This window comes from Phyllopteryx taeniolatus, chromosome 20, assembly GCF_024500385.1.
Source record: "Phyllopteryx taeniolatus isolate TA_2022b chromosome 20, UOR_Ptae_1.2, whole genome shotgun sequence".
Lineage (NCBI taxonomy): Eukaryota > Metazoa > Chordata > Actinopteri > Syngnathiformes > Syngnathidae > Phyllopteryx > Phyllopteryx taeniolatus.
The window spans coordinates 9,527,451-9,552,790 of record NC_084521.1 but is presented as its reverse complement, the minus strand read 5'-3'; the positions used below and the strand labels follow the sequence as shown (position 1 = coordinate 9,552,790).

General features: G+C 40.5%; 2 protein-coding genes across 2 annotated transcripts in view; one reads left to right on the top strand and one right to left on the bottom strand.

Annotated features, from left to right (window-relative positions):
- The first annotated feature begins 158 nt into the window (after positions 1-158).
- On the top strand, positions 159-10,952 carry garem (GRB2 associated, regulator of MAPK1). Its single transcript, XM_061757439.1, has 6 exons — positions 159-608; positions 1,922-2,062; positions 2,315-2,445; positions 3,483-4,679; positions 4,751-4,905; positions 6,027-10,952. The coding sequence occupies exons 1-6, from the start codon at positions 488-490 to the stop codon at positions 6,883-6,885; spliced, it is 2,604 nt and encodes an 867-aa protein (XP_061613423.1). The 5' UTR covers positions 159-487; the 3' UTR covers positions 6,886-10,952.
- A 479-nt stretch (positions 10,953-11,431) lies between these two features.
- Positions 11,432-25,340, bottom strand: part of prkdc (protein kinase, DNA-activated, catalytic subunit) — a 36,458-nt gene continuing 22,549 nt past the window's right edge. Inside the window, exons 57-86 of the mRNA XM_061757437.1 lie at positions 25,023-25,233; positions 24,767-24,941; positions 24,444-24,644; positions 24,195-24,307; positions 23,538-23,669; positions 23,271-23,450; positions 22,020-22,222; positions 21,336-21,474; positions 21,075-21,263; positions 19,916-20,140; positions 19,733-19,841; positions 19,446-19,548; positions 19,198-19,360; positions 18,954-19,128; positions 18,583-18,776; positions 18,308-18,491; positions 18,029-18,189; positions 17,149-17,360; positions 16,494-16,581; positions 16,270-16,413; positions 15,789-15,996; positions 15,444-15,511; positions 14,892-15,112; positions 14,659-14,751; positions 13,498-13,584; positions 13,323-13,394; positions 13,046-13,247; positions 12,749-12,937; positions 12,521-12,660; positions 11,432-12,007 (exon numbers count right to left, since the gene is read on the bottom strand). Coding sequence (XP_061613421.1) covers positions 11,803-12,007; positions 12,521-12,660; positions 12,749-12,937; positions 13,046-13,247; positions 13,323-13,394; positions 13,498-13,584; positions 14,659-14,751; positions 14,892-15,112; positions 15,444-15,511; positions 15,789-15,996; positions 16,270-16,413; positions 16,494-16,581; positions 17,149-17,360; positions 18,029-18,189; positions 18,308-18,491; positions 18,583-18,776; positions 18,954-19,128; positions 19,198-19,360; positions 19,446-19,548; positions 19,733-19,841; positions 19,916-20,140; positions 21,075-21,263; positions 21,336-21,474; positions 22,020-22,222; positions 23,271-23,450; positions 23,538-23,669; positions 24,195-24,307; positions 24,444-24,644; positions 24,767-24,941; positions 25,023-25,233 — 4,786 coding nt within the window. The 3' untranslated portion in view covers positions 11,432-11,802. The remainder of the gene's footprint in view (positions 12,008-12,520; positions 12,661-12,748; positions 12,938-13,045; positions 13,248-13,322; positions 13,395-13,497; positions 13,585-14,658; positions 14,752-14,891; positions 15,113-15,443; positions 15,512-15,788; positions 15,997-16,269; positions 16,414-16,493; positions 16,582-17,148; positions 17,361-18,028; positions 18,190-18,307; positions 18,492-18,582; positions 18,777-18,953; positions 19,129-19,197; positions 19,361-19,445; positions 19,549-19,732; positions 19,842-19,915; positions 20,141-21,074; positions 21,264-21,335; positions 21,475-22,019; positions 22,223-23,270; positions 23,451-23,537; positions 23,670-24,194; positions 24,308-24,443; positions 24,645-24,766; positions 24,942-25,022; positions 25,234-25,340) is intronic.

The following is a 25,340-nucleotide window of genomic DNA, read 5'->3' as shown; positions in this document are numbered from 1 at the left end:
TCACTTTGCTTGCAGAAAATGTCCTCCAATTCTGGAATGGCCCATACACTTTTAACTTTAAAATAAGAGCTTCCAGTAAATATCAAACACAGTAACATTATAACAAGACGTAGGTGGGACTCACGTTAAATAAGTAATATATTTAACACTATATTAGCAATAACTTTTAAATTTTACACTGAAAGTGCGTGTATGCGAGGTAGGAAATCTCTTATTTTGTAAGGAAAAAAAACTCGTTTCCGTTATCCATCTGCTTCTATTTAGTAGCTAAACAAACATGGCTCTGCTTCATTATTAGATTACGGATTTTAATGGCACGTAAAGAGATGAATTGGCAGTATTATGCACAAATTAAGAGGCATCGTGCTAAATACAAACCCGTAAATGGAGTTTGGATGCATTTATGGGTTTTGTTGTCGCTGTGGAGCCTTCTGTGAGCGTGTTTACACTTAGCTAGCCCTCCTGTGGGCTAATGTGAGCTAGCAAGATGGACCTTGGAACAATGTTGTACAACAATTTAAAAGATGTTACTTGGAGCACGACGGCCTTGCCGTTAGATCAACTTGTCGGTGCTTATAGGTTGCCTCAAATCGTCAAGCTGGACAACGGTCAGTCACTTTTTATTATTATTATTATTTTTGACGCTCCCAAGGGTTCCGAGCTAACTTTTTGTTGTTGTTGTTACTAGCTACTAACTGCGAATTGTGTCTGTGCAATTGCAAAGTGTCTTCACGACGATTTTAACTAATGGAGTTATCGTTTATATTGTGGAGGGATTATATACGTGTTTTTACCCTACAAATAAGGCGTTATTGCTGTGCAACGCGACAAATTTGTGGATGTCAGTGAGAGGTTAGTTCTGTTCTTGACTGTTGATGACAGCTGCGGATGGATGACTTTAATTACAGCACTGAGATTGCACACATTGTATTGCCCAGCCATGACAAATATGCAGGAAACGTTATGAAATTACCATTAGAGCATCTATCTGATTATGCTTACAAATGCATCACAATAAATTAGAACATTGTAGAAAACTACATTTACAGTTAAGTAGTTCAATTTAAAAAGTGAAACTCATATAGGTTCGTTAAACACATAAAACGTAAAATTCAATTGTTTTGAGATGGTGAATTATAGGTTTTTGTTAGCTGTAAAATATAATCCTCAAAATTGTAAATTTATGGCTGATTCATTCTTAGGTTTGGTTGTAAATTATAAAAAAAAAAAAATTCAGTGATTCTTTCGCATACCAGTAGAGGGAGTCTGTGTAGCACTTTGAGAATAACGTTTAATGCATTGATAATTCAGATACACCCGTATAGGTAAAACGAAAGGTTGTGTGTTGTATTTTGGGTATTACAAAAGTATTAAGATGAAGGTTAACAGCGCTAATGAGTTTGGGCAAGTCATTCAAGATGTGGCTACCATTATATGATGATGCATTTTTCTATATTTCCTTATGCAGTGACCACTAGATTTCTCCACAATTCCATCTGTCCATTTTCTAGAATATCTATTACACTCACTAGGGTTGCAGCGGGTGAGCTGGAGCCTATCCCAGCTGACTTTTGGCGAGACTAGACTGGTCGCCAGCCATTTGGAGGCACATTAGACAAACCTTTCAGAATCGCACCTAAGGAAAATTTTAGTCTTCAGTTAACTTAAGAAGCATGTTTTTGGAATGTGGGAGGAAGCCAGAGTACCTGAAGAAAACCCACACCAGCACTGGGAGAACGTGCAAATTTGCATGCCAAATGACTGTTTTGTTTGTGCCGAGGATCATTAATGAGTATGATAAAAAACTAAAAGTTGTTGTTGCATTGAGTCACTTCTTGTCATGATCATTGCAGTGAGAGGCATTATCTTGGACTGCAGTTGGTCCCTGGGAGTGAATAACTCATTTATTTTCATATTTCAGGCCAGTTGGTCGAAGGCCTTCGAGACAATGACTACCTCTTGATTCATTCCTGTCGTCAGTGGACAACCATTACTGCTCACAGTCTTGAGGAAGGACACTACGTGATTGGACCTAAAATAGAAATCCCTGTTCACTATGAAGGTAAGATGTATTCAAGCAGAATACACACAATCCAGTTTGTCAACATCTGAAAGAGGAACTCAAGCCAGATTTTTTTTTTTTTTTAAGAATATGTTGTGTATGTACCCCCAGTAGTCTAAACACGATAACGATATTCTGATTAATAATGCGTTCATGGAATAAGAATTACAACAGCTTAATTAATCAATTTTCATCTAAATCTCATTGCTTGCTTGAGAATAGTGTAAATACCACTTTTTTTCTCCACTGCAGGCCAGTTTAAGCTGCTGGAACAGGACCGAGATGTCAAGGAGCCGGTGCAATACTTCAACAGTGTGGAAGAAGTGGCCAAAGCGTTTCCTGAAAGGGTATACGTCATGGAAGAAATCACTTTCAATGTTAAGGTATTGCTAATATTTCAAACAGGATAAGTTTTATGGCAGTCTTGGTCATTTACTTTTTTTTTTTTTTTTTAAATAAAGTGATCAATAGTTTTATTCTCATTAGTTTAAAGAAATGATTTGATTGTATGGAATGATTAGGGTTTAGGGTATGTGAAAGGAATGAAAACAAGCACGTTTCAGGCTCTCAAGCATGAAGTCGCTCTTGATGGCCAGCACACTCTACAAAATTCTAAAATAGTCACACTCCTGCTTTTATTCTCACCCATGTCCTCTCTCTTGAGCGTCCCGGTTCTTCTTTAACTATCTGGTGGTGTTGTTCAGTTTAATTCATTGATAGTTTTTTTTCCACATGCGTTTGAGAAGTTATTTTTTGTTGGCGGTTAATCAGTCAGTTTTTGCTTCGCTCCCGATGTGTGTACTTATAGCCTATATAGTATTTACTGTTACAATTTGCCAGTGTTCCCTAACATTTGTGTGTGAATGCCAAAAGGTGAGTTTAATGACCTATTACTGTTTGTGTAAAGTGCTAGTGCGCATATATGTGTGGTGTCACATCAGTTTGTGCTAGCTCTTTATATAGGCTAGTATACTCGCTAATACTATTGATAAGTCTCATGTGATGGTACTTAATAGTCATTTATGGAACATGGGTTCATGCTAGAAATATGGCCTCCAAGCTTGATGATCTCTCCGTGCTTTCCTGGCATCTACACCCAATTACAGCGTCAATTATTGGCAGATTTCAATTTTTGCAGCAGGGCTCGGTTCCCATCACTCGCAAATAGCGAGTTTACTGGACTGTATGTTGGGAACAACTGTAGTGCTTTATGTGTGCCTTTAAGGGGTGTGGCCTAGTGAATGCCGTCAGGAACTTATCTGGTAAGTGTGTGTGTGAGCATCTGGGTGTCAGAATTGGCCTAGTGTATCTCATTTTGTGTCCTGTTCAATAAACAACAGAAAGTGAATCGACCAGTAAAGTTGATGTGACTGTTGCATGGAAATACAATTTGTAAAGGTTGTGCTGTCATTTCTTGTAGATGGCTTCAGGAGAATGCAATGAAGATACTGAAGTTTACAATATAACACTAAGCACTGGCGATGAATTGACATTAATGGGCCAGGCCGAGATCCTCTATGCTAAGACCTCCAAAGAAAAATCCAGATTCAACACCATTTTTAAGAAGATCGGCAGGCTAAACTCCATCACTAAGATGGGTCGAGGCAAGATGCCCTGCTTGATCTGCATGAACCACCGCACCAACGAGAGCATCAGCTTACCTTTCCAATGCAAAGGCCGTTTCAGCACGTGCAGTCCGCTGGAGCTTCAGATGCAGGACGGCGAGCACACCATCAGGAACATCGTCGAGAAAACGCGTCTGCCGGTCAATGTCACGGTGCCCAGCGGTCCGCCCCGCAACCAGCACGACCTCCACCTCATCCGGGAGGGCCATCGCTACAAACTGGTCAACATTCAGACCAAGACGGTGGTTGTGTGCTGCGTACTGCAAAGCAACAAAATAATCCCTATCCATTTCCCTTTCCACACGGCTCTGCCTCGATTTATTATTCCGGAGGAGCTGCTGCAAGGCGAGTTATGGCTGGAGACCATGGTGCATCGCTGGTTCTCTTTCTGTCAGGAGCAGTTTGACATTGACGACTACTCTCGCGCTGTCCGGGATGTGCGGACGGACTGGAACGACGAGGGGAAGAGCCCTAATAAGCAGAGCAGCGGGAACGGCAACTGCTGCGGTGGCGGAACCTCCAACGGGTGTCCCAACAGCATGCAGATCCCCAGCTCTTTAACGTACGCCCGTGATGAACTGACACAGTCCTTCCACCGGCTCTCTGTGTGCGTTTATGGCAGCAACTTGCACAGCAACAGTGAGGTCAACTTGCAGGGATGCGTGAGCCTCTGCGGCGATTGGGCTCTTTTGCCCTCCGACAGCATTCCAACAGACTCGGCGGAAAACGAAAACTTTTCCGTAGAAATGTTTGACTGCCCCAACGCGCAGGCGTCACTCGTCAAGTCTGACGTTCCCTATGAGGAGCTGTGGTTGGACGACTTAAAAAGCCAGATCCCCAAGTCATCTTTAACTGAGGGCGTTCAAGCTCTTAATAACGGTTGCGTTACGACAACAACAACCCCGTCTTGCCCGCTCACATGCCCCCTTGGCTCAATTACCATTCCCGATGTGGCTCTCACTCCACCGCCGGTCCCGCCCAAATCTGAAGCTGTGAGTATCACTGTTTCTGACATTTTGGCTAGTTGTGCTGCCAATTTCTAAACCATGTCATACTTTTCTAGGTGAAAGAAGAATGCCGCCTATTGAACGCCCCGCCGATTCCTCCGCGTAGTTTGAAACAGATGCCGACGGTACCGATGCTGTCGAAGCCTCTGCAGCAAGAGACCCGCTCGCCAAGTCCAACCCTTTCCTATTACTCCTCTGGCCTCCACAGCATGTAAGAAGTCACAATATTATACATACTCATTAAATGCTGTTTTTTCGAATAAGATATAGTACTCACAAAAAGTTAGGGATATTAAGCTTCATTTCAGGATGAACCTAAAATGCACTATAATCTTAACAGGTTAACTTAATTTGACCTCCTCTAAACTTTTGACTGCACATATCCATCCCAGTGTTCAATGTTTCAACCGTACTACAGGGTACATGCGCAACCAACTTCCGCATTCGGCAAAGCACTTTCTTCCGGCACGGGTAAATGGTGGAACGCTATAGCAGGAGACGGGGACAAAGCACCTGTAGGAACTTTAAACTTCTACTGTCTTTTGTTTTACACAAGATGTCTTCAAGAGTTATCAAAGATGACAATAGCTGATATTTAGCTTTTGTCTGTGTTTACATGTATATCATAGTGTAAAAAGGCTTTTATTTTTCTTTGTCAGCTCATCAATTCAGGCAGTGAATTCAATTGTCAAATCTATACAGTGGATTTAATTTCTAAACAAATGTTTGCATACAGGGTAACCTTGCTTATAGATGGCATGCAATGAACTAGTTTGCGCATCAGTGTTCCGTAATCAAAATTGGAGAAGGTACTGTAATGCCCTCGCATGTGGGCAAGGAGAGCTATCCATTTTGCATGAATATCTGCGTATGACAAAAGAAAATGTTACTATTAGGGCCTGACCAATATGGATTTTTTTGAGGCTGAGTCCGATATTTGGCAGAATAAAATATCAATCATCAATAAATCGGCTGATTTAAAAAACACAATTACAAAAAATTATATATATATATTGAATAAAATAACTTTTTTGATATGAATTGAAGACAGAACACTTGACTGTTTTACAATACTTTTAAAAATGGGACAAAATCGGCCAATTTTTAAAAATTTTTATTTACTTATTTTTTATATCACACCCCCCAAATTCTCATGAACAGTTTCCATTTTGAAATATTTATAGTTCCACCTTAAAATCCTGTGAAATTTTCTGGAAACTTTCCCTAAATTTTCCACCCCTTTGCAACCTTAATTGTGATATGAAATTCATCTTTTATGTTGAGGTCTGCATGTCGATATGTCTAATCTCTTCTCCCCCCCCCCCCCATCAGTAGTGGAAAATGCAAACAAGAGGCGTCTGATGTGCAAGAGAAAAGCAGCGTGTGCTACCCGTGTAACTGGGCCTGTCCCGCCAGCGGCAAGCCAGGTGTCGCGTTGCCGAGCAGTAGCTTGCCGACCGACGGGATGTCCTCCCGGTTGTCTTGGCCCAACAACTTCAGCGGAGGAGATTGTCACGCTTTAGACGACTTTCTGCCCCCCGGCTGCCGCAGCTATTACAGTTACCCAAGAAATAGGTCCACGAGCAACCCCAAAACTTGTAGCCTCGCCGACTTTGACGACCGAGAGCACGCGCACAGCAGTGAAAGCCTCAGGTTGCGGAACGAGTCTCGAAGTAAGTCCTGCACCAAAACTTCCAGTTACAATTCGGAAATGTACAGAGACAAACCGATAGACGGATGCGACGCCAAGCAGAGCCTCTCATGCCCCATCTTACCTCCAAGAACAGCAAAGTCAAACAGCATGAAGAAGAATTCAGAGTTAGCATCTGAATCAGCTTGTGATGGTCAGCAGGACAGCTCAACTTCCTGCCTCGTTACGCAACAAGAACAGGAAACACAAAGCCAGAGTTCCATCTCAAGCAGAGAATCTCCAGGCGCGATATCGGGATCTCCCTCAGCACAGTGGCAGCCCCCGCCCAACCTGGCCGGACTCTCCATAGAACAGGTGTCCAAATCCCTGCGATTTATCGGTCTGACCGACGAGATCACGGCTCTCTTTATTTCCGAGAAGATCGACGGGAACTTGTTACTGCAGCTCACCGAAGAGATTCTCTATGAGGACTTCCAGCTGAGCAAACTGCAAGTGAAGAAACTCATGCAGTTCATTAACGGATGGAGACCGAAGATATGACTGGAACGGAGACCGCCTTGGGTGAACTATACGCTATGCACCCCTCAGCCACAATGTGACCTTATTTCCAAGTCAGCACATTGTGGCGGGACCCTTCCTATCACCCTTTAAATCTGTGACTGCTATTTGCAAACCAGATGGAATTATTTAGCACTTTTGATTGGGTCATTTTTCATGTCAGCAATGATTTTTCTTTTTGCCTCTAGCATTCATGCCAACAAATGTATATATATATATAAAAAAATGGAGGGGGTGGGGGCAGTCATTGATGTGACTGGCACAGGGAACATGAGGATCTGCTAAAAAAACAAAATATACGGGACTGTATATAACACATTTGTAGCTATCTAGGTACAGTGTATTGAGCTTACAAGTTCTCGGTATCAAAACCAAACTCCAGAAGAGCTTGCGGGGTACACGTATCAATTTTTACCATCTGGACAGAGTTTTCAAATGTGAGATCCCACACGTGACAAGGAAAAAAAAAAAGTGTTCTTACTGCTCTTATATTGTGTGGTGTACTCCAAAGGACCAACACAGCCATTACGATATCGCCACTGACAATTGGGAGTCTCTTCCTCAAACCAGAAGTCCGGTGTAGTACCAAAGCTGACCTGTGGGAGGCAGAATAGTGCTACAGGGCATCGGACTGCCACAAAATTCAAAGACAAAAGAGTAGTCGTCGTACAGTGAACTGACCCACTCGCAACAGGTTAAAATCTGCAGTAAAGAGTAGTTTTACCCCTCCCACACACTTTAAACACGCTTAAATGAATTGAGACACTTTTTTTTTTTTTTGAAGTATTCCCTAGCATTTGATCTCACAACTCTCCAAATAAGAAGTAAAGCGTGCTTGCTTCAAGCTGTTTGTCTCTCTTAGTTGATGTCTACTGTTAAACAAATTTGGCCTAATTAACTTTCAGCCAATACACTACCATCTTATTTGATTGAATGTTCCCACCTTCCTGTCACTAGAGCCCAAGAAGAAACCAACATGAAATGTCCATAATGGGGTTACCACATATTGCTTTGCTTAACAGTGTTTGTATTGCAGCTATGAGAACCACATACTGTTCTTTTAATCGGGCATACCGTCTGTCTTGCCATATTGTAAATGTATTACGGTGCAATAGATTAAGGGCTACTTGATGATGGAGTTCTCTTGCCACTGCAGCAGCATAACCTGAATTTGCATGCAAGTTGGAACATCGCGAACTATTGTTAGCAGTAACAAAGTCAGAGTTGCCGTATGGAAAACAGCATTTAGTCAATATCCTTGATAGTCAATTTAAGGTCTATGTTTTAGTAGGCCCTTTGTCCTCACGAGCAAGACAACTACTGCGCTGAATTATCTTACTAGTAAGGACAAAGAGCGTACTAGTACATGGACCTTAAACTGGATATTGAATATATTCTCTCTCTGGGCAGTAAAACAAAATCTAAAAGCTAAAATTTCAGATTGTTTTCCACAAAAGTCAGGTTTGTGATTGTATTCGATTTCCCCCCTCCCCGGTATTTACTTTATTCCTCCTGATACCAAACAAGCTCTGAAATCTTTTTCCAGTTTATTTTCCCGATCATCAACCTCCACAAAAATATTTTTTTTTCTTCCCCAAAAGTTAAAACTAATAAGTGAAGCGCCCAACAATTAAAAAGAAAGATCCAGATGGCTATCAGTGAAGTTCAACAGGTTCTCGTCTACGCTGCCATCTAACTGTGCCTTTTGTTAGCAAACATAGTCATTGACTAATCTATCTTCTGTAGTTAACATCTAAAGAGTACCAAAAGTAAATACGCAGTATGCACTTTTATTGCCGTTACAGAACGTGTAAACAACGTTAAATTATCCGAAGAGGGAATGCACTTCGTTTTTTTTTTTTTAAATCAACTAAAATGATACGTCGTCGGCCTCGTTGGATTAAGTGTCCTGTGATGAAAAGAAAGGACATTTCATTTTGGCTAAAAAAATGTTCCTAAATCATTTGGGATGAGAACACGACCATTAATATTGATGGGCTTATTTTGTAAAAAGGAGTATTACATCTACAGTAAAGTTACAAGCAAAAAGTCGATAGGAGAATGTATTATTTTAAAGAAAAAAAGTCATTGAGAACAAAGTTATACTTTTTCAAGTAAAAAAAAAAAACCCTTATAAGCAAGTGCATCTCAATAAATTAGAATAGCGTCGAGAGCTTCACCTATTTCAGTAGTGCAATACAAAAAGTGAAATATTTCATGATTTGATTTTTAATATATTTAATGAGCAAATATGAGTACTGAACTAAAGAATGAACTTTTCCACCATATCCTAATTTATTAAACTGTACCTGTAGTTCTTGGCACCAAAGCAATACTTTTATATTAGAGATGGCTTTGGGCCGAACACAAAACAGTGTGTTTTTCAACAAACAACAAAGGTTATAAAAATAAAACTTTGTAATAGTGAATATGCAGGGAAACGCTGCATTAAGACTTTTTTTCTTGCAATATCACAACATTGTTGCCTCCAAATCATGAATTTGTATTAGGATTTTATTTTCCAAAAACTATCTGTAGAATTAATTAAATTTTTTTGTTCCCATCATAATTTGACTTAATTCATTTTTTGTTTGTGTTTTTAGTGTAGTACTTATGTGCTCCTATAGTACAGGATTTTTTTTTCTATTCTCATCTCTGCATGTGATGGTTGTGCTCTGATCAAATAATGATTCGTATCGGTACCACACTTTTGTTTCTTCTTTCAGCTTTAAATTATGAGTATAATGTACTTATGCAGTTCTTTTCCTCCTCTAATAGAAAATAAACTATCCAGCATTGTATTAGTCAGACCCATTAAGGATGAAGGTACCTCAACATTTACACTAGATCTGCTTCTTTGTTTCTCCTGAAGTGTTACATGCTTATTTTGACTTTTCTTATATGCAAATGTATTTTTAAGTGATTAACAATGCAAGATGATATTATTTTTTTTTAAACGTAAAAAAAGCTCGTTAATTTTTTTTAAACAAAAAATTGCGTGAGTTTGCATTGTTTGTAACTTACTGCGATAAATGGGTTGTGCAGACACACGTTTGTAAAATAAAGAGAATCTAGCAGCCTCAGTCACATGACGGGATTAAACATCAATAATAAACCAGGTAAATTTACATGTTTCCCAATATCTTTAATCACACTATCTTTACTTTTAAAGGAGAATTGATTTGTGACATAGTGGTGATTATTCTGTGCAAGTACAGAAAGCTGTTGAAGTGTTTTTTCGATAGCCTTGATATCCAGCTTCAGGTCCACGTATTAGTACGCGCTTTGTCCTCACTAGTAAAACAATTCAGCGCACAGATGTCAATTAGTGCACAGTTTTGCCTCACTGATAACAGTTGTCCTACTAGTATGCCAAAGTCACCCTACCGATGTGCAGATGTCATACAGTGGTGGAAAGAAAAAGAAAAAAACGTTACTAGTGCGCTTAAAGGTTTCAGGACAGATCATACTAGTACGTGGACCTTAAGATGGACGTCAAGGATATCGAATAAATGCTCAAATGGCTTTCCATAATGCAAGTCATCACATGAAGGAACAAGAAAAGAATACGATTACACATTGGCTCCACCATTTGTATTATTAGTACAAATGTCAATGCCAAATAAATTTTAACCAATTGTGTCATTTTACTTGAAGAACTGATGTATGAACTCAACTCTGTGCCGGAGGAGGGAAATAACAGGGTTTAATTACATTTTGGAAAAGTATCGGTGGAATATTACTGAAGCCTTCAGTTGTCTTTCAACATACTTTGTTTAGCTATTGTTGATTGTATAACCTATTAAATGAATTAACGGTATTATATCAGTGTTCTGTTTAAATCATTTAGCGTTCTGAATGTATGATAACACTATGCACCACATCTGCTACACCAGCACAATCATAACGTGAGATAACTCCGTTTTTATTGACGCTGTCAAAGAAGTGTTTAGTTTTTGGTGTCTGGTTATGTTTCACATCATGTAAAGAGTGAGCTGGCAGTGGAAACTTGTACATTATGTTACAATAAACTGTGGATTTAAAGTCTACGCACCTGTTCAAATGTCAGGCTTTTGTGATTTAAAAAAAAAAAAAAAAGCCAAGATAAATAATTCCAAAACTATTTCCAGCATTATTGTGACCTGTAATCTGTACAAGTCAATTGATTTCAATTTTCAAGGTATTTAATATACCATAAAGCACGGTGAAGACAATCGTCATCAAGTGGTGAAAATATGGCACAAAAGTGACATTACATAGTTTCTCAGTTTAGGCGGTTTGTGTTGAGCACCACTTATCTAAATCTTTATGCATTGTTGGTAACTAGAAATGCTGCACGCCAAGTGACTGATGTGTGAATACATTTTTTTTTTGTGTCAGAGGTTGTGTCTCGACGTGCGCTACAGAAAAGGAAAATATTTAATAGAAGATGGCTGCCTAAAGTTGGTCCAAGTCAAAGCGAGAAACCTATCGATTTTGAATGAAAAACGTAAGGACATTGTAAAGTAACAACCATTCTAAAGTCACATTTTCCAAACTTCTTCACATTTATTTGTAAATACCAACAATTTAAGCAAACACTTATCACATTACGTAAAGTGTGCATATTATGAAAAATTGACTTTTTGACGGGTTGTACACTTATGGAGGCTACCACATCAAGGTATGCAGAGCTGCAGGGTTAGTCCAGATGTGCGTGTTTGGTGATGTCATAATTCAAAGAAAAAAAGGGGTCGGAAAAGTCGCTGAATTGGCTGCAGAGGTTAAGCTACTGCTAATGCATTTTGAATGAGTGTTGTCTTTTTCCACCATTAGACTTGCTGGCACATTTAGTTGCGTTTAGCAGTTTGGGTAACCGCACCCGCCAAACCTGTTTGCAATCAAACGCAACATGCGTCATCAGAACCACGGCTCCCAGCCCACCCACGCTCTCCCAAGCACGTTTGAGTCCGTGGCTTGGTCGAGTAGACAGTCCACCTGCTTCTCCACGGACAGACCCGCGGACGGTTCCCTTGCGCGGATGTTATGCTCAGGCGTCCCCAGGGCGACCGACCGCATCCCCTGGAAGGCCGGGTCCTTCTCGAAGCCCAGCTTTAGCTCCTCACTGTCAACAAGGAAACATCTGATCACACCGGAGTACGAGGAGAACGTACATGACAAGCAGTATATTACTTCATTGAACTTTTAAGCAATTTGAAAAATTAACTAACATTCATATTTCCATTCGTGGCCCTGCCACACAAACACATTTTAATTAGCCTATTGCACATTACGACGAGCCAAAAGTCACGACAACACGCGTAGAGTTGTGTGTGTACTTTACAGGGGCGTGGCCTAGTGAGTGACATCAGGGCCTGAAGCCGGTTGACCCAACTTGGCCGCTTAGCCAGCATGTGGGCGTCTGGGTGTGTGTTTTGGCAAACTGTAGCTCCTTGCTAGTGTTTCCATTTGGTATTTGTACCTTTGACTGTTTGTCCCGTCCAGTGAACTGCCAAAAGTGCATCAGCGGCTAGATATTTCTATTTCATCTCTATATCACTTTTCTTCACCTATTGCCTACCGTGATAAGCGGGGGTTCATTGTACCTCATTAACAAGTTATGATTTAATGATCATACCTGGTTATAGTGGCAGGATTTGCACCCTCCAGTTTTCGTCTGGCAAAGTTCACCTTCTGCAAAGGATACCAGTTGATTTCTTTGGTATCCACACTCTTTGTCCACGTACCTCCCTTCTTCAGTTGCTTTATTTCAAAGTTCTGTGTGAGGGCAAAATGTGTGGATTGCAGTGATTTAAAAAAAACCAGTGGACAAGACAGATGACAGCGTTTTGGACCGCGTGCGCACCTTCCAGTCCAGCGATGGTTCCTTGACGAACACATCCATTGTGTTTAGCAGCAGGTCCGGTCCGTTCCTGTACGCTCGCAGGGAGTGCGCCATGACACTCTGGATCAAACCGGACTCCTTCACGGGTTGCATTAGATTGACAAACTGTCTGGTCAGTCGGAAAGGCATGAGCTCGGGGACTGAAAGGAACTGGGAGGAAAAACCACCACATTGAAGTTTAATTAACACTAGATGAGCATCCTGCATCCCTTTTGCAGTTTGAGGTACAATCCTGAAAATTCATTTTGGTTGTTCTACCTGCGTGGCTGAGCCAAATGCATGACCAAAGTCGATGCCAATCATGCCTCCCGTTTCCGTGTTGATCATGAAGTTGGAGCGATGACGGTCCCCGATGCCTAGCAGCCAATGGCTGACGCACAGTAACGCATGCGAGCTGATGAAGTGGGAGCGCAGGGAAAGAAAGGCTTCAGGACCGTTGCACATCTTAAGGAAAGCTCTCCTAGAAATGGAAGAAGAGATCAGATATTTGACGTCAGATGTCCTCCTCAGCGATCAATCCGGAGATCTCACTTACTTGAGGAGATCAGCGGGCACTTGCTGCGAAACTTTGGAAAAGTTGCTGATAGCATCAGCGCGTTTTGCTCTCCTGCCAAATATTAAAACACTACTGTGGTGAGGCACAATGCTTTGAAATAATATACAGATGCTAAACTGCATTACATGAATGAGCATAGGCTCAGGAGACTTACATGTAAGCTGCAGCATACGGTGTTATGCCAGACTCTTCTGATTTTCGAGAAAAAGTGGACAGCCACTTATTGTAGATGTCAAGAGACCTGAAAAGCAGGAAATTGCAGATTACAAAAAATATGTCTTTCAAAGCACAAGAAAGATGCTTTGTAGGCTGTAAAAGCTTTCATCATACTGTACAACAACGGCAAACAAAAAATGTGGTGACAGGTGGCGTAAAATCATGCCAATGCAAACTAAGCTAAACAAATTCAATCATAAATATACAGCACATAGTAAACACACAATCATAAAATCAATAAATCATGTGGTGTAACTGCTGTCCAAATATTCAGAATCAGAATCATCTTTATTTGCCAAGTATGTCCAAGAAAACACCCAAGGAATTTGTCTCCGGTAGTTGGAGCCGCTCTAGTTCAATATTGTGCTACTGATGCTGATGACAAATATTGATGGCTGATTCTACCTTAGTATCTGACTAAATAAAGAAAATCTATCTATCTGCCTTTGCTGGGATTTTGTACAATTGGCTACATAGAAATAAAATAATTCATTGGATCGCCAGACTGATCAGCAAGCGGCCGCTAAATAAATATATATATATATATTTAATTACAATACATTGATAGTATTTGTTTATATGCTTAATGGAAAATACATTAATAGGAAATACTGTATACAGTGCATAATGCCCTGCCATTGGCTGGCGACCAGTCCGGGGTGGACCCTGCCTCTTGCCCAGTTGGATGGTATACTGTCGGTTCCAGTTCACCCAAGACTCTGATGAGGACAAGTGCCATCCATTTTCTTCACCGCTTATCCCAGCTATCTTCGGGCGGGAGGCAGGGTACACCATGAACCAGTCGCCAGCCAATCGCAGGGCACATAGAAACAAACAACCATTCACACCTACGGGCAATTTAGAGTGTTCAATCAACCTACCACGCATGTTTTTGGGATGTGGGAGGAAACCGGAGTCCCCGGAGACAACCCACCCAGGCACGGGGAGAACATGCAAACGCCACACAGGAGTGGGCCGGGATTTGAACCCCAGTCCCCAGAACTGTGAGGCAGATGTGCTAACCAGTTCCTCACCGTACCGGCGAGGACAAGTGCTATAAAAAAAAAAAATAGAAGAATATACAATGGCTGAAATGTACCTGGCTGCCCTAAGTGACTCCTCCTCCGTCATGGTGGCTGACAGAAACTCCTTCAAAGTACATGTGTTCTCCATCCATTCAATGAGACCAATTCTGTAACGGTAACAAGATAATGGCATTCTGATATAATCCCCCCGATAATGGGAGTGTTTGTGGAGGAAGGAGTTTCAGCTTCCAATTTTTCATGCGGTCCAAATAAAAAACTGAAAGGGTGAGATACAATAAAACATTACCTCGTGTTGATGGGGATGACTTGGTATGTGCGGAGCTGCAGGCCTCTGCGAGCGCATGCCGCGTCGTGACTCAGCAAAATGTTCATGACGGTAAAAAGCTGCTCGATGCGCTGGTCCTGTCGGAGGTCCTCTCCGCCCTTCACCAGGAAAGGGTGGTCGCGCTCATCGTCGCCACGGATGATCAGACGTTTGGGACGGCGAATAGATGACATGACCTTTACCTGTCGTGCACAAATTCCGACACATTTACAGCACAAGGTTTTGGTTCGCTTAAGTCGTACATGCGACCCCAGTGTGTGATATGTGGTGAAGCGTGGGCTGCATTTAAAAAATAATAATAATAATAGTAATAATAATTCTCTAAAATTGAGCTAAGCTTCATAGCCATGGGAAAATGTGGGTCCATGGGTGAGAAAATATAAAATCCAAAAGTGTCATTTTCTTTTTATGGAGGGTACCAAATGATGGCAAAGAGGAAAAATGTCATGGTAAATTGGAATTTCTACAACGTGACATCTTACATTTGAACAAACGAAGAGTTGTAATACTTACCCTCTCATCAAATCCAGTTATCTTGGCGTGATACTCTGGCAAAGGTTTGGATCGGCCATCATATTGCCCTAGAAGAGGAATAAGAGCAATGTTTTCAGGCTGCAAGTTCAGTTTCAATTGTCCTGTAAGGCGTGCTTTTGTCACAACACACACAAAATTCAAACTTGCTGTACTGTTCTGCTATACTCAGGACATTGTCCTTATGATCCATCATATTAAATGACCAATGCATAACCTCACATCAGGGAAATAAATGATAAGTAACCGATTTTATTTTCGTTAACAACAAAAAAAGAGGTTTGCTCAGTGTGACCTCAATGGTTTTGGTGGCTGTATTCTACTGACCGGGGATCTCCAGCTCGTTTATGAACAAGTCTGCCTGAAAAGCACTCAGCCAGGGCGAGTACTCCTTCAGGTTCCCGGGTTCCGCGTGACAGTTCCGCATGGACATTGCCAACTGATCCACCTTTTGCACAAAGCTTTTCTGTCTCCTCTTCTCAAAAAGCTTGCTGCCTTTCCTTCCCAGCAAACTCTCTACATCCTTAGCAAATTTCTGTGGACGAAATAGCATCGTTTTTGTTGCATTTCTAACAGGGTTAAACATTTTCCGTTGGTTAAAGTTCTGCTTTATGGTCCCCCCATATTTACAAATGACCTATTATTGTTATAATGATTATGATTAAGTTCAAATGCTCCACATACACAATCACTCATATCCTTAAAATGTATTACAAGTTATGACTGTGTAGAAGTTAAAAACGCAAATATATTAGTATATATATATACTCTACAAGCTCGAGGAAAGAAAAAAAAAACATATACAAACTTGGGTAAATTTCTTGCGAAATATCCCATGACCATCTTTTTTGCAATCCCCAAGTGAAGAGTACATCTCGATGTACATGTTCTCCATTTTCTCCATGTTGAAGTCAGGCTTTCCCAATTCGTTTTTGACATTTTCCCACCAGTCCTAAGGGGACCAAATGATCAGAAAACAATAAGCTGAAAGTCTCATTTAGTCATGGCTAAAACTCCAATGGCACTTGTTACCCTAAAAATCATATCAGGATTTGTGAATTGTTGCAGTGCATCCACAAATTTATTCACAGCTCCTCCCTTGTCCAGCATGCTCTTAATCCTGTTGATACAAATGCAATACACATCATTATAATGAGAATACTTTAAAGATATCTGGGCAAGGAACGTGCATTCATGATACAACATATCTGAGTCAATCCATTTGTGGGATTTAGGGACTGAGACCTGCTGCGAATAGCGGAAATCTGTGAGTAATTGATGCGCCCCCCAAAGGTTCATAATTTCCTGTAGCGATCACAAGATGGCGGCAAAGCGCTAACTTCACCTAAATAAAGATCCTCAACTCACTTCATGACAGCAAAGCAATGCTTTTATTGCTTTGGCCTGAGCCCATAGACAGCAAATAGGTGAGTTTCCAGTGAAAAACAAGAAAAAAAAAAGAAAATCAGAGAATATGTGACAGGGGACTCGTGTGACAAGGTTCGGTGTTCAAATTTTAACTCGGGCACACCTGTGTGGAGTTTACGTGTTACATTCCAAATAACACGTTAGGTTAATTCAAGACTAAATTGTCCATAGGTGAGAATGTGAGTGTGTTGTTTTGCTATTATGTACCTACAGTCAGCTCCCCCGTGACCCGAATGAATGGATGGATATCTATTATTACCTGTTGACAAATTCCTGCTGACAGTGGCCGGTGGCAGAGCCCTCGAAGTGGTAACTTTCGCTACTGATCATTAAAGCATAAACCAGAGCTTGAGGGTAACATTCCGCTATTTGCTGGATGCAGTGCTGCACGGCCACAGCTTGAGGCTTGTCCAAAAGGGCCACCATCTGACTGATCCAACCAATTAGCATCCAGCAGGGCACTGACGCCATCTATATACAAACAGATGACAGTTTATAACTCAACGTGGATTATTGCTTGTTTGTTTGTGTTTGATTATGTTTTTGCTGATTAGATTTGTGTCTGTGAGCAGAGTTCTGTCATAACAATAACTTGCAGCAATAATATATATGATCATTTCCCAAGAAGATCAGGTCAGTTATGTTTAATTTTGCTTCTTTATGCATCCTGATATGTTCTGGACTTCATGGTTCATCCAGAAAAAAGGGGGAAAAAAACTGCCCTTTTCAAAGTCAAGTGAAAAAGGTTTCTTAAAAATCTTTTTAAAAATAAACAAATTTGAGCCCACGTTTAATTGAATCCAAAAATATAAAATCTTGTACAAGGAGAAAAAAAAAAAGTTGGCTGTAATGGAAAAAGAAGAAAGAAAAAAAGGATGGTTTATTCCCACAAACATCTGAAGATTACATCAAGAACACTACAAAACTTGACTGGAAAAAGTAAGAGTTAACAGTAAATAAGTGAACTATATTCAAAATAACACCATTTAATTCATAATGACACCATAGCTTTGAATGAGCTAATAACCATGACAGTAATACTTGTTCCAATTAGGACATTACTTAATGTGTTCTTAATACAAAGCAAAAAATCTACCAAATGGAACGTTACAATGCAATACAAATCCAATCACACGAACCTTGTTCGTCATGAGGTCCAGCGTCTCAGAAGGATACAACTCAATGATTTGAAGTAGTCGGGGGAACTTGAGACGAGCCTCCTCTGAGTTCAACTTCAAGGCTTTCAACATGTTTTCAACTACATAAACTGGGAGTGACAAGAGGTCTGGGAATTGATTTTCTGAAAAAGGGGAGAGAATTTATTATTTATTATTTTGTTTTAATTTAGGCTATCACTGGTGATAATTCTTAACAATAAAAAAAAAAAAAAAAGTGATTGCCTAAATTCACAAACGTACTCGTGTCTCCCTCATCCTCCCGACGCAGCAGTTTATCACAGAAATCAGCTAAACACATGTATGTTTCTACAATGCTGCTGGTTTCCGTGCTTTCCCCTTTCCAAGTCTGCAGCTCCTCATCAGCCTTTCTGGTGGCATCACGCATCAGCGTCAAGGCTCGCAACTGTAGCCCCACTTCCACTTCCTGCAGGGAAAACATCTTTGAATAACACATTGACAATACAGAACTAATACCAAAGTAAACTAATACCGTGAAAATGTCAACATTGATGTACCTTCAGATCTTGAACAGGCCAAACGCTTTCTGAAAGTTTGACAATTCTTTCGGCTTTGTCAGCTTCAATAGTTTCCAGAACTGAGGGGCTTCTGCTTACAGCCGTGGCCATGATGTGGAAAGATGTTCCTTGAAGGATCTTTTGGTGTCTGTACACTTCAGATGTGGCACTCTGGCAGTCAACCTGAATATCCTCTGCAAGAAAACATTTGTTTTACACAAGCTGGACCATTGTGTCAATTGTATAAATGTGGTTTGACTGTAACATGGTGTTTTTGAAGCCATTTGATTGATCATCAAGGGTGGGAGTAGCTCATCTGTTAGGACTTCGGCTTAGGAACCGGAGGGTCAAGGTTCAAATCCCTCACTCACGCAAGAGCGGGATGGTCTTCAGCATGATATTGAGTTGCTCCAAAGGACCCTGAGCTTGGCTGCGTTTATGGCTGTACCGGCTAAAACTGTGGACCCACCGCAGTAACCATTTTCTATTTGTTTTAGCATCTCTGTGAAGTTCCTTCATCAGCTTGGTGGCAACAGAAAAGTTGTTCTGAAAGCAACATAAATGTTTGAAGTTATAATGAAGGCCCGTGATGTGGCAGCAAGCAGTCTTGCACACCTGCTTCCTTGCGCTATCGGCCATGTGCAGTTTCATGCCGAACTTGCAGTTGTTTACTAAAGTGTTAAGGTCCTCTGCAGTGTCTTCAGCCTCATCCACCTCCATGCTATCGGTGTCTGCATGGCTTTGAAGCTTTTCCCTGATTTTGTCCAGGAAGAAACATCTGGGAAGAGGATTTCAAAAAGAGAGATTTTCTGATGTGATCTTATAAAATAATGGTACTCTTTATTTATTGATTTTCTCCTCACCGGGATGTAATTATATCATCCCAGACGTTCACTGGATCCATTTTAGAATCAGGATATCGCTCAGTCCATGAACTGATGAGCCGCTTGAGGGATGTCACAGACACTAATGCAAGAATCACAATGAATGTTAAGTCAGCTTGGCGAGAGAAAGATCAGGATTTTGCTCTAAGAAGAATCGTCTACTACCTAATGCAGAGGTACACTAAGGCAGTGACACCGCGCCTTCAGCTAAAGTCAGCTTTGTGGCTTTTTCTTTCTCTAACAGAGGCAGCCAGTCATCTCCTCACCTTCTCCTTTGATAAACTGCAGGAAGTCCTGGATTTCCGTCAAGGCCTGCACTGACTGCAGGATGGTTAGACGACTTTGTGTCAGCAATGCATCTACACTTGAGTAATTCTGCAAAGAGCAGACAGGAGAAAAAACACGCTTAAAAAAATGTTGTCCAATCACCTTTCATATTAAAAGAATACCTCCATAAACAGCTGCATGGCAGAGTTGGTGTAGTATTTAGCGCGGTCATAGTCCTCCTGCAGGATGTAGAGTAAGCTGAGCTCTTGGCTGTAATGACTCTCCAGCAGCTTTTTGCGCTCCTCCACCTTCATGGCTTGGTCCATGAAGCTGAGGAGACTTTGGTCCCACTCACCCAACTGCAGGAGCTTGAGCATGCTTCGAATCATGTGCGGCAGGTACATTTCCTAAAATACAAAACAACACTAGATATGAAATGTAATGAAGCACATTAGTGCCCATCTGACATATTTCTTTTGACTCAAATCCACCTCGCTAAGATTCAAACTGGTGCAGAATTGATGGCTTCATCCATGATACAGATTAGTGGTTCTCAGACTTTTTACCCAAGGGTCACCTAAAAAAAAAATCTTAGCTCTCCAAGTACACTAGCATGAACAAAATAAAATACAGCAGAGTAGTAGGCCTTTGTGTATGTGTTCGTCAAAAACGAGACATACTGTTTAGGAATAAAACCTTTTTAGTAAAATTGTAAGTCACTGTAACTGTTAGATACTTTTTTTTAACCTAAATAAATCTTTGAAAACCGCAAATGTATTGAACTTGTATTGAAGTAAATTACAACAGAACAGTTTTTAGGCAGTAATTCGTCCACACACCACTAGAGGGAGCAAGAAGATCTAAAAAGTACAGAAACAGCATTGCTCTACTCAGTGATTATGAACGTCGAGTTGCCTTATGTCAGCCTAACCGAACTTCATCTCATCTACTAGATCACAGGTGTCAAACGCAAGACCCCGGGAGCCCGCAAAAGCAAATCATTTGAGTCAACTTCAATCATTCTTGCCAAAAACTATATCACAATTCAAATTGTCATATGTAATAAATAATCACTGATACTACAAGCATTTTTTGTTACCAAACCCCTTTTTACAGTAACTTGAACAATTTTTGATCAAACTATTATGCTTGACTTCTGATTTCAAAAGTAGTTATCCATTAATTTGTTGCGTATATGTAGTGCTATGAAGAGGCGATGAAACATTTATATGGTTTCACAGTCATAACAGCCCTATGAGGGAAACCGTAACTACAATATGACCAATGACAAAAATGGGGTTGACACCCCTGTGCTCGATTGTAAAATGTCAATTAACTAACCTGGTAGAGAGGCTCAAGCCACATGTTCTCAAGGTTAGCAGGAGTATTTTCATCGATGTAAACCGTGGAACAGTACTTAAGAGACTTCCAATCAGTCAAATGGCTGTAGGCCTCCATTGCAGCTATTTCCCAAAAGTCCTTCTCAGAGTCAGTGGGCTCGCCATTAGGCCAGTCTTTAGTATTAAGAGCCTGTCAGTGTTCGAAAGAAAACAGAAAATCTATTTATGTGCGTGGAAATAATTTAATAAAAAGGGTTCATACCTCATTGTATAGTTTAGCAGCTTCAGCAAAGTCAGTGCTGGCTTCAGCTTGCAGAGCAGCACTGGTGATTGGCATGGTCCCAATTTTACCGCCAAAGATGGCGCGTACAACATCATAATCCTCCAAATCTCTGTAAAGCCTGAAGCACAGAGCAAAGAAATAATTAGCATGGAAAAGGTGACTTTTGACCAAAACAAATTACATTATATGACTATATCAGGGTTTACTGGCTGTCAGCGTCCAATACACAATTGTCGCAAATTTGTTTTAACAGTGGCTTTCAAAAATAAGAGTTGTGATAGTCACTGCACCAAAAGGATGTCTTACCACTCACTACACATTCACCAAATTCATGGTATATACATACATCCATGAACATAACTATTGTTTACATTAAAATGTTTACAATTCAAAAATCATGTTGCCATGGAAGGAAAGTCAACAGCCCACACAGACACAATAGGAAGCAGCAAGGATAGTTTGACAGAGCCCCAGTGGTGGGGATTCAAACTGTAACCTTTAAACTGAGGGGGGGAAAAAAACAAAACTTTACCACTTTAGTCAAAGTGCTCCCTATAATACATTACAATAAATGGATAGTGTTGAACAGAAACTTCCTAAACTTCGCGCTGTGCAGCTGTCATTGTGGTGTCATGCTTAAGTCAAGTAGTGAACTTGTGGTACCTTGCAAGGTGGACCCATTTTTGGGTATCTGGGTGGAGTCCTTTTCGTGACCTTTTGGTAGGAGGTTCATCCTGGATGCCAATGTGCAGCAGACCTTCTTCCAAAAGCAGGACGCCCAACGGCTGCTGGAGACTTGCGAGGCTCGTGGAGCTGATAAGTGCTGGATCGATATGCAGCAGGTCTTTATGCTGGTAGCACATGTCCTTACGGGGCAAAATAATTAGTAGAGTTACGCTTTAGATTAAAGTTGTAGCCACAAGGTTAGAAAGACTATGACAGAGGCGAGACCTCCGATGCAGACTAATCTTGCTCACAGAGATGGGCAATTCAACGATTTTATTGATTAATTCAAGTTTAATTATAAGAATGATTTTTTTTATTTTATTCATATTTCACCGGCATTAGTAGTACAAAGTGCATCCCTGCTGACGTGCACAACAGAGTAGCTACTTCACCAAAACAGTCTGTGTTGCCAAATTAGTGACTTTGTTGCTATGTATAGCAACATTTCCAACCTCTCAAGCAACATTTTTTTTATTATTCTTATTTTTTTTTAAAAGGCGTATTTCTAAGCATAATTCCTGCTACAAAACAGACAACATGAGTGGAATCACTTTAACATTGTATTTTGTATGACAAGAAAGGCAGCTGGTGGAAGGCAATCGCAAAGTCAATTGTGGTGAACACCATTTTTTTTTTAACCATTTACAGTTATGTTATTAGCATATTTACTGACATGTTGGAAACTTTTGACCTGAGGTACTTCTAACTCATTCTGAGCTACAAATATTTTGCTTTAGGTCGTCTGCCTCACCTGTACAATTCTAAATGAAAAGAGACTGTGAGAGCAGGAGTGTTATCTTGAATTGCTGAATAAATGTTAATTTATCAAGGATTGTGTTAGGCAAAATCCTGATTTTGACATTATCAGCAAAGAAAAAAATATCTATTTCTATTATTTCTGTGGAAGTTGATTCAAACATACTTTCAAAGCTTGTTTGGTATCAGGAGAAGTAAAGCAAATCCTTAAGAAGAAAAAAAAAGCAAAACTTGTCATTGTCGTGTGATTTTTCTATAAGTAAAAGGGGAAAACTGATTATTGGGAATCAGATTTTTATGAAGAAAAAAAAATAATATTTTAAGGCTATCTTGCCCATCCCTACCTGCAGCCTATATGTAAGATACTCTCAATGTAAAGGTTCAAACCTGTGTTTGTTATGTGCAGAAACAGCACAATAGCAAGAAACATACCTGCACACATGCAATAAATGGTGGGAAGCAGAGCGTACTCTTGCCAAGAAATTTGTTCATGGTGCATCGAAGATCCTCTTTAATTTCAATTGCTTGCTGCCTGGGTTTCTGAGTCTCCATTTCTTGGAGGATGCCGGTAAACAGCGAACTGAACAGCTGTTTGGCCAGAATTGGATCTCTCTAAGAGGCATGCAAGAAAGCCATTGTTTATGACATTCAGATATTTAGAAGGCACTGTATGCTGGAAGAAAACAGTAGCAGGGTCACCTGTGCAACAGCTTGAAGGGGGGCAATAATGTTACTGTATGGGATTTGGATATCTGGAAAGTCTCCCACTCTGTAGTTGCGATACAGTGTCACCTCAGCCTCTTTTCGCAGTCTTTGATCCGCTTTTTGCTCCTGCAGACCATAGAGAAGCACTGAACATTGAGGAAGTTGGTGATGAAAAGTCGAGTACAGAAAACGACATTCACTAATTGCATGCTTAGTATGTAACGGTAATTGCAATACAATTTGGCTGGGTTGTAAATGACCATGATAGTATGATATTGTGATATTACTTTGCTGGTAATAATATAGTATCATGGATGGAGCACTTGTGGAGTAATGTATCACTTATACAAACCAATATAATGAATCTGTGTTCGTGGAAAATAGAACAATGTGTATGTGGATCAAAATAAATGCCTTTTAAATATAACCTAAAAGTGTTATTTTTCATTGTTCGTAATTCTGGTTGTCTGGTTTGCCTATGTGCCAATTTGAGAATGAATGAACCATGAAAAAAAAAAAACTAAAAATCAAAGAGGTAGTGGAACTATTTTGACAGCGTGCAGTTGTGCATATACTTCATGAAATTATAAATATGTTGCGGTACATCATATACGATACTTTGTGCATTCCAAAACTTTGGGCATTTATTACCTTCAGTCGCTTTTGTTTTTGGACTTCTTTTTGGGCAAAAATGAGGCTTTCCTCCTGGTCCTTGAGAAATCTGCGTTTCAATTGAAGGATTTTTTGACGTTTCTCATTCTCTGCTGTTGACAAGAGAACACAATACATGACATTTCTCAATGTCCTCCTGGGGCACGCAAAGTTAACATTTGAAGTTGAAAGTGTATAAAATACATTTAAAACACTGATCCTGCAGACCTATTGACAAACACCACAGACCTTTTACATGACTGTCCACCTCGTCTGTCAATGTGGTGAGGCGCCCTTGTCCAAAGCCTTTTCCTACTGGTCGTCTTGCTGTACTTTGCCTCGCCGCATTCTTTTCAAACACCAACAAGGAGGACAATGACTCAGACACTGAATACTCTGCAAATGTGTCCACACTGCTTCCGGTAAGCCAGTTATATGCCGTGTGTCGACCTGTCGAAGTCATCAACACAGAAAAATGAACCTGTTACCCCAAAATTTGTCTCGGTTAGCGTGACCATATCTACGTAGTAAGTAGACAAAATATTTGTAAGATAGTAATTAATTAGGAGTACCTGGTATTTGGGTTTGGGTAAACTGAAGTGAGGTCTGAGTGGCTCGAAGCTTCCCCTTCGTGGCTCCTGATTGGGACAGTGCCAAGCTTTCAGGGCCTTGAGAGCTTTGTGTTTCAACAAACATTGGAGTCATCACCGTATTCTTGAAGCGCCAGTTGGAATCAATCAAATAATCCTATTGGGTGGAAGAAGAACAGTTCCAAGATCAGTCCAAAACAGGCAACTATCTGACTAGAAATCAGTGAAACAAACCAACCTGGAAGGTGCACTCCGAGAGAGGATACTCAAATATATTTCTTTTGAAGTCAGGACTCTGACTAGTCATTTCCAACAAGAGATTGGTTGACAGGCTTAAGAAACACCTCTCTATTTGACAGCTGTACAACGAATGAAGCACTGTCAACATTCGCTCCAGAGTCGTGGTTGGAAGGCGCTTCTCTTGAGTCCAGAAATTACGAACATACAACCTGAATTGAAGAACAGTAGACAGGGATGACTATGTCAAAACAAAAACATAGTGAACAGATTCAACGTTTTGGATCGTAATAACCTGGGAAAATGCCTCTCTCGTGTA

Excerpts from the sequence above, each read along its gene's own strand:
- garem (XM_061757439.1), top strand. The coding sequence starts at position 488 with ATGGACCTTGGAACAATGTTGTACAACAATTTAAAAGATGTTACTTGG. Across the intron at positions 2,063-2,314 it reads AATCCCTGTTCACTATGAAG|GCCAGTTTAAGCTGCTGGAA; the intron begins GTAAGATGTATT and ends TCTCCACTGCAG. Across the intron at positions 2,446-3,482 it reads AAATCACTTTCAATGTTAAG|ATGGCTTCAGGAGAATGCAA; the intron begins GTATTGCTAATA and ends CATTTCTTGTAG.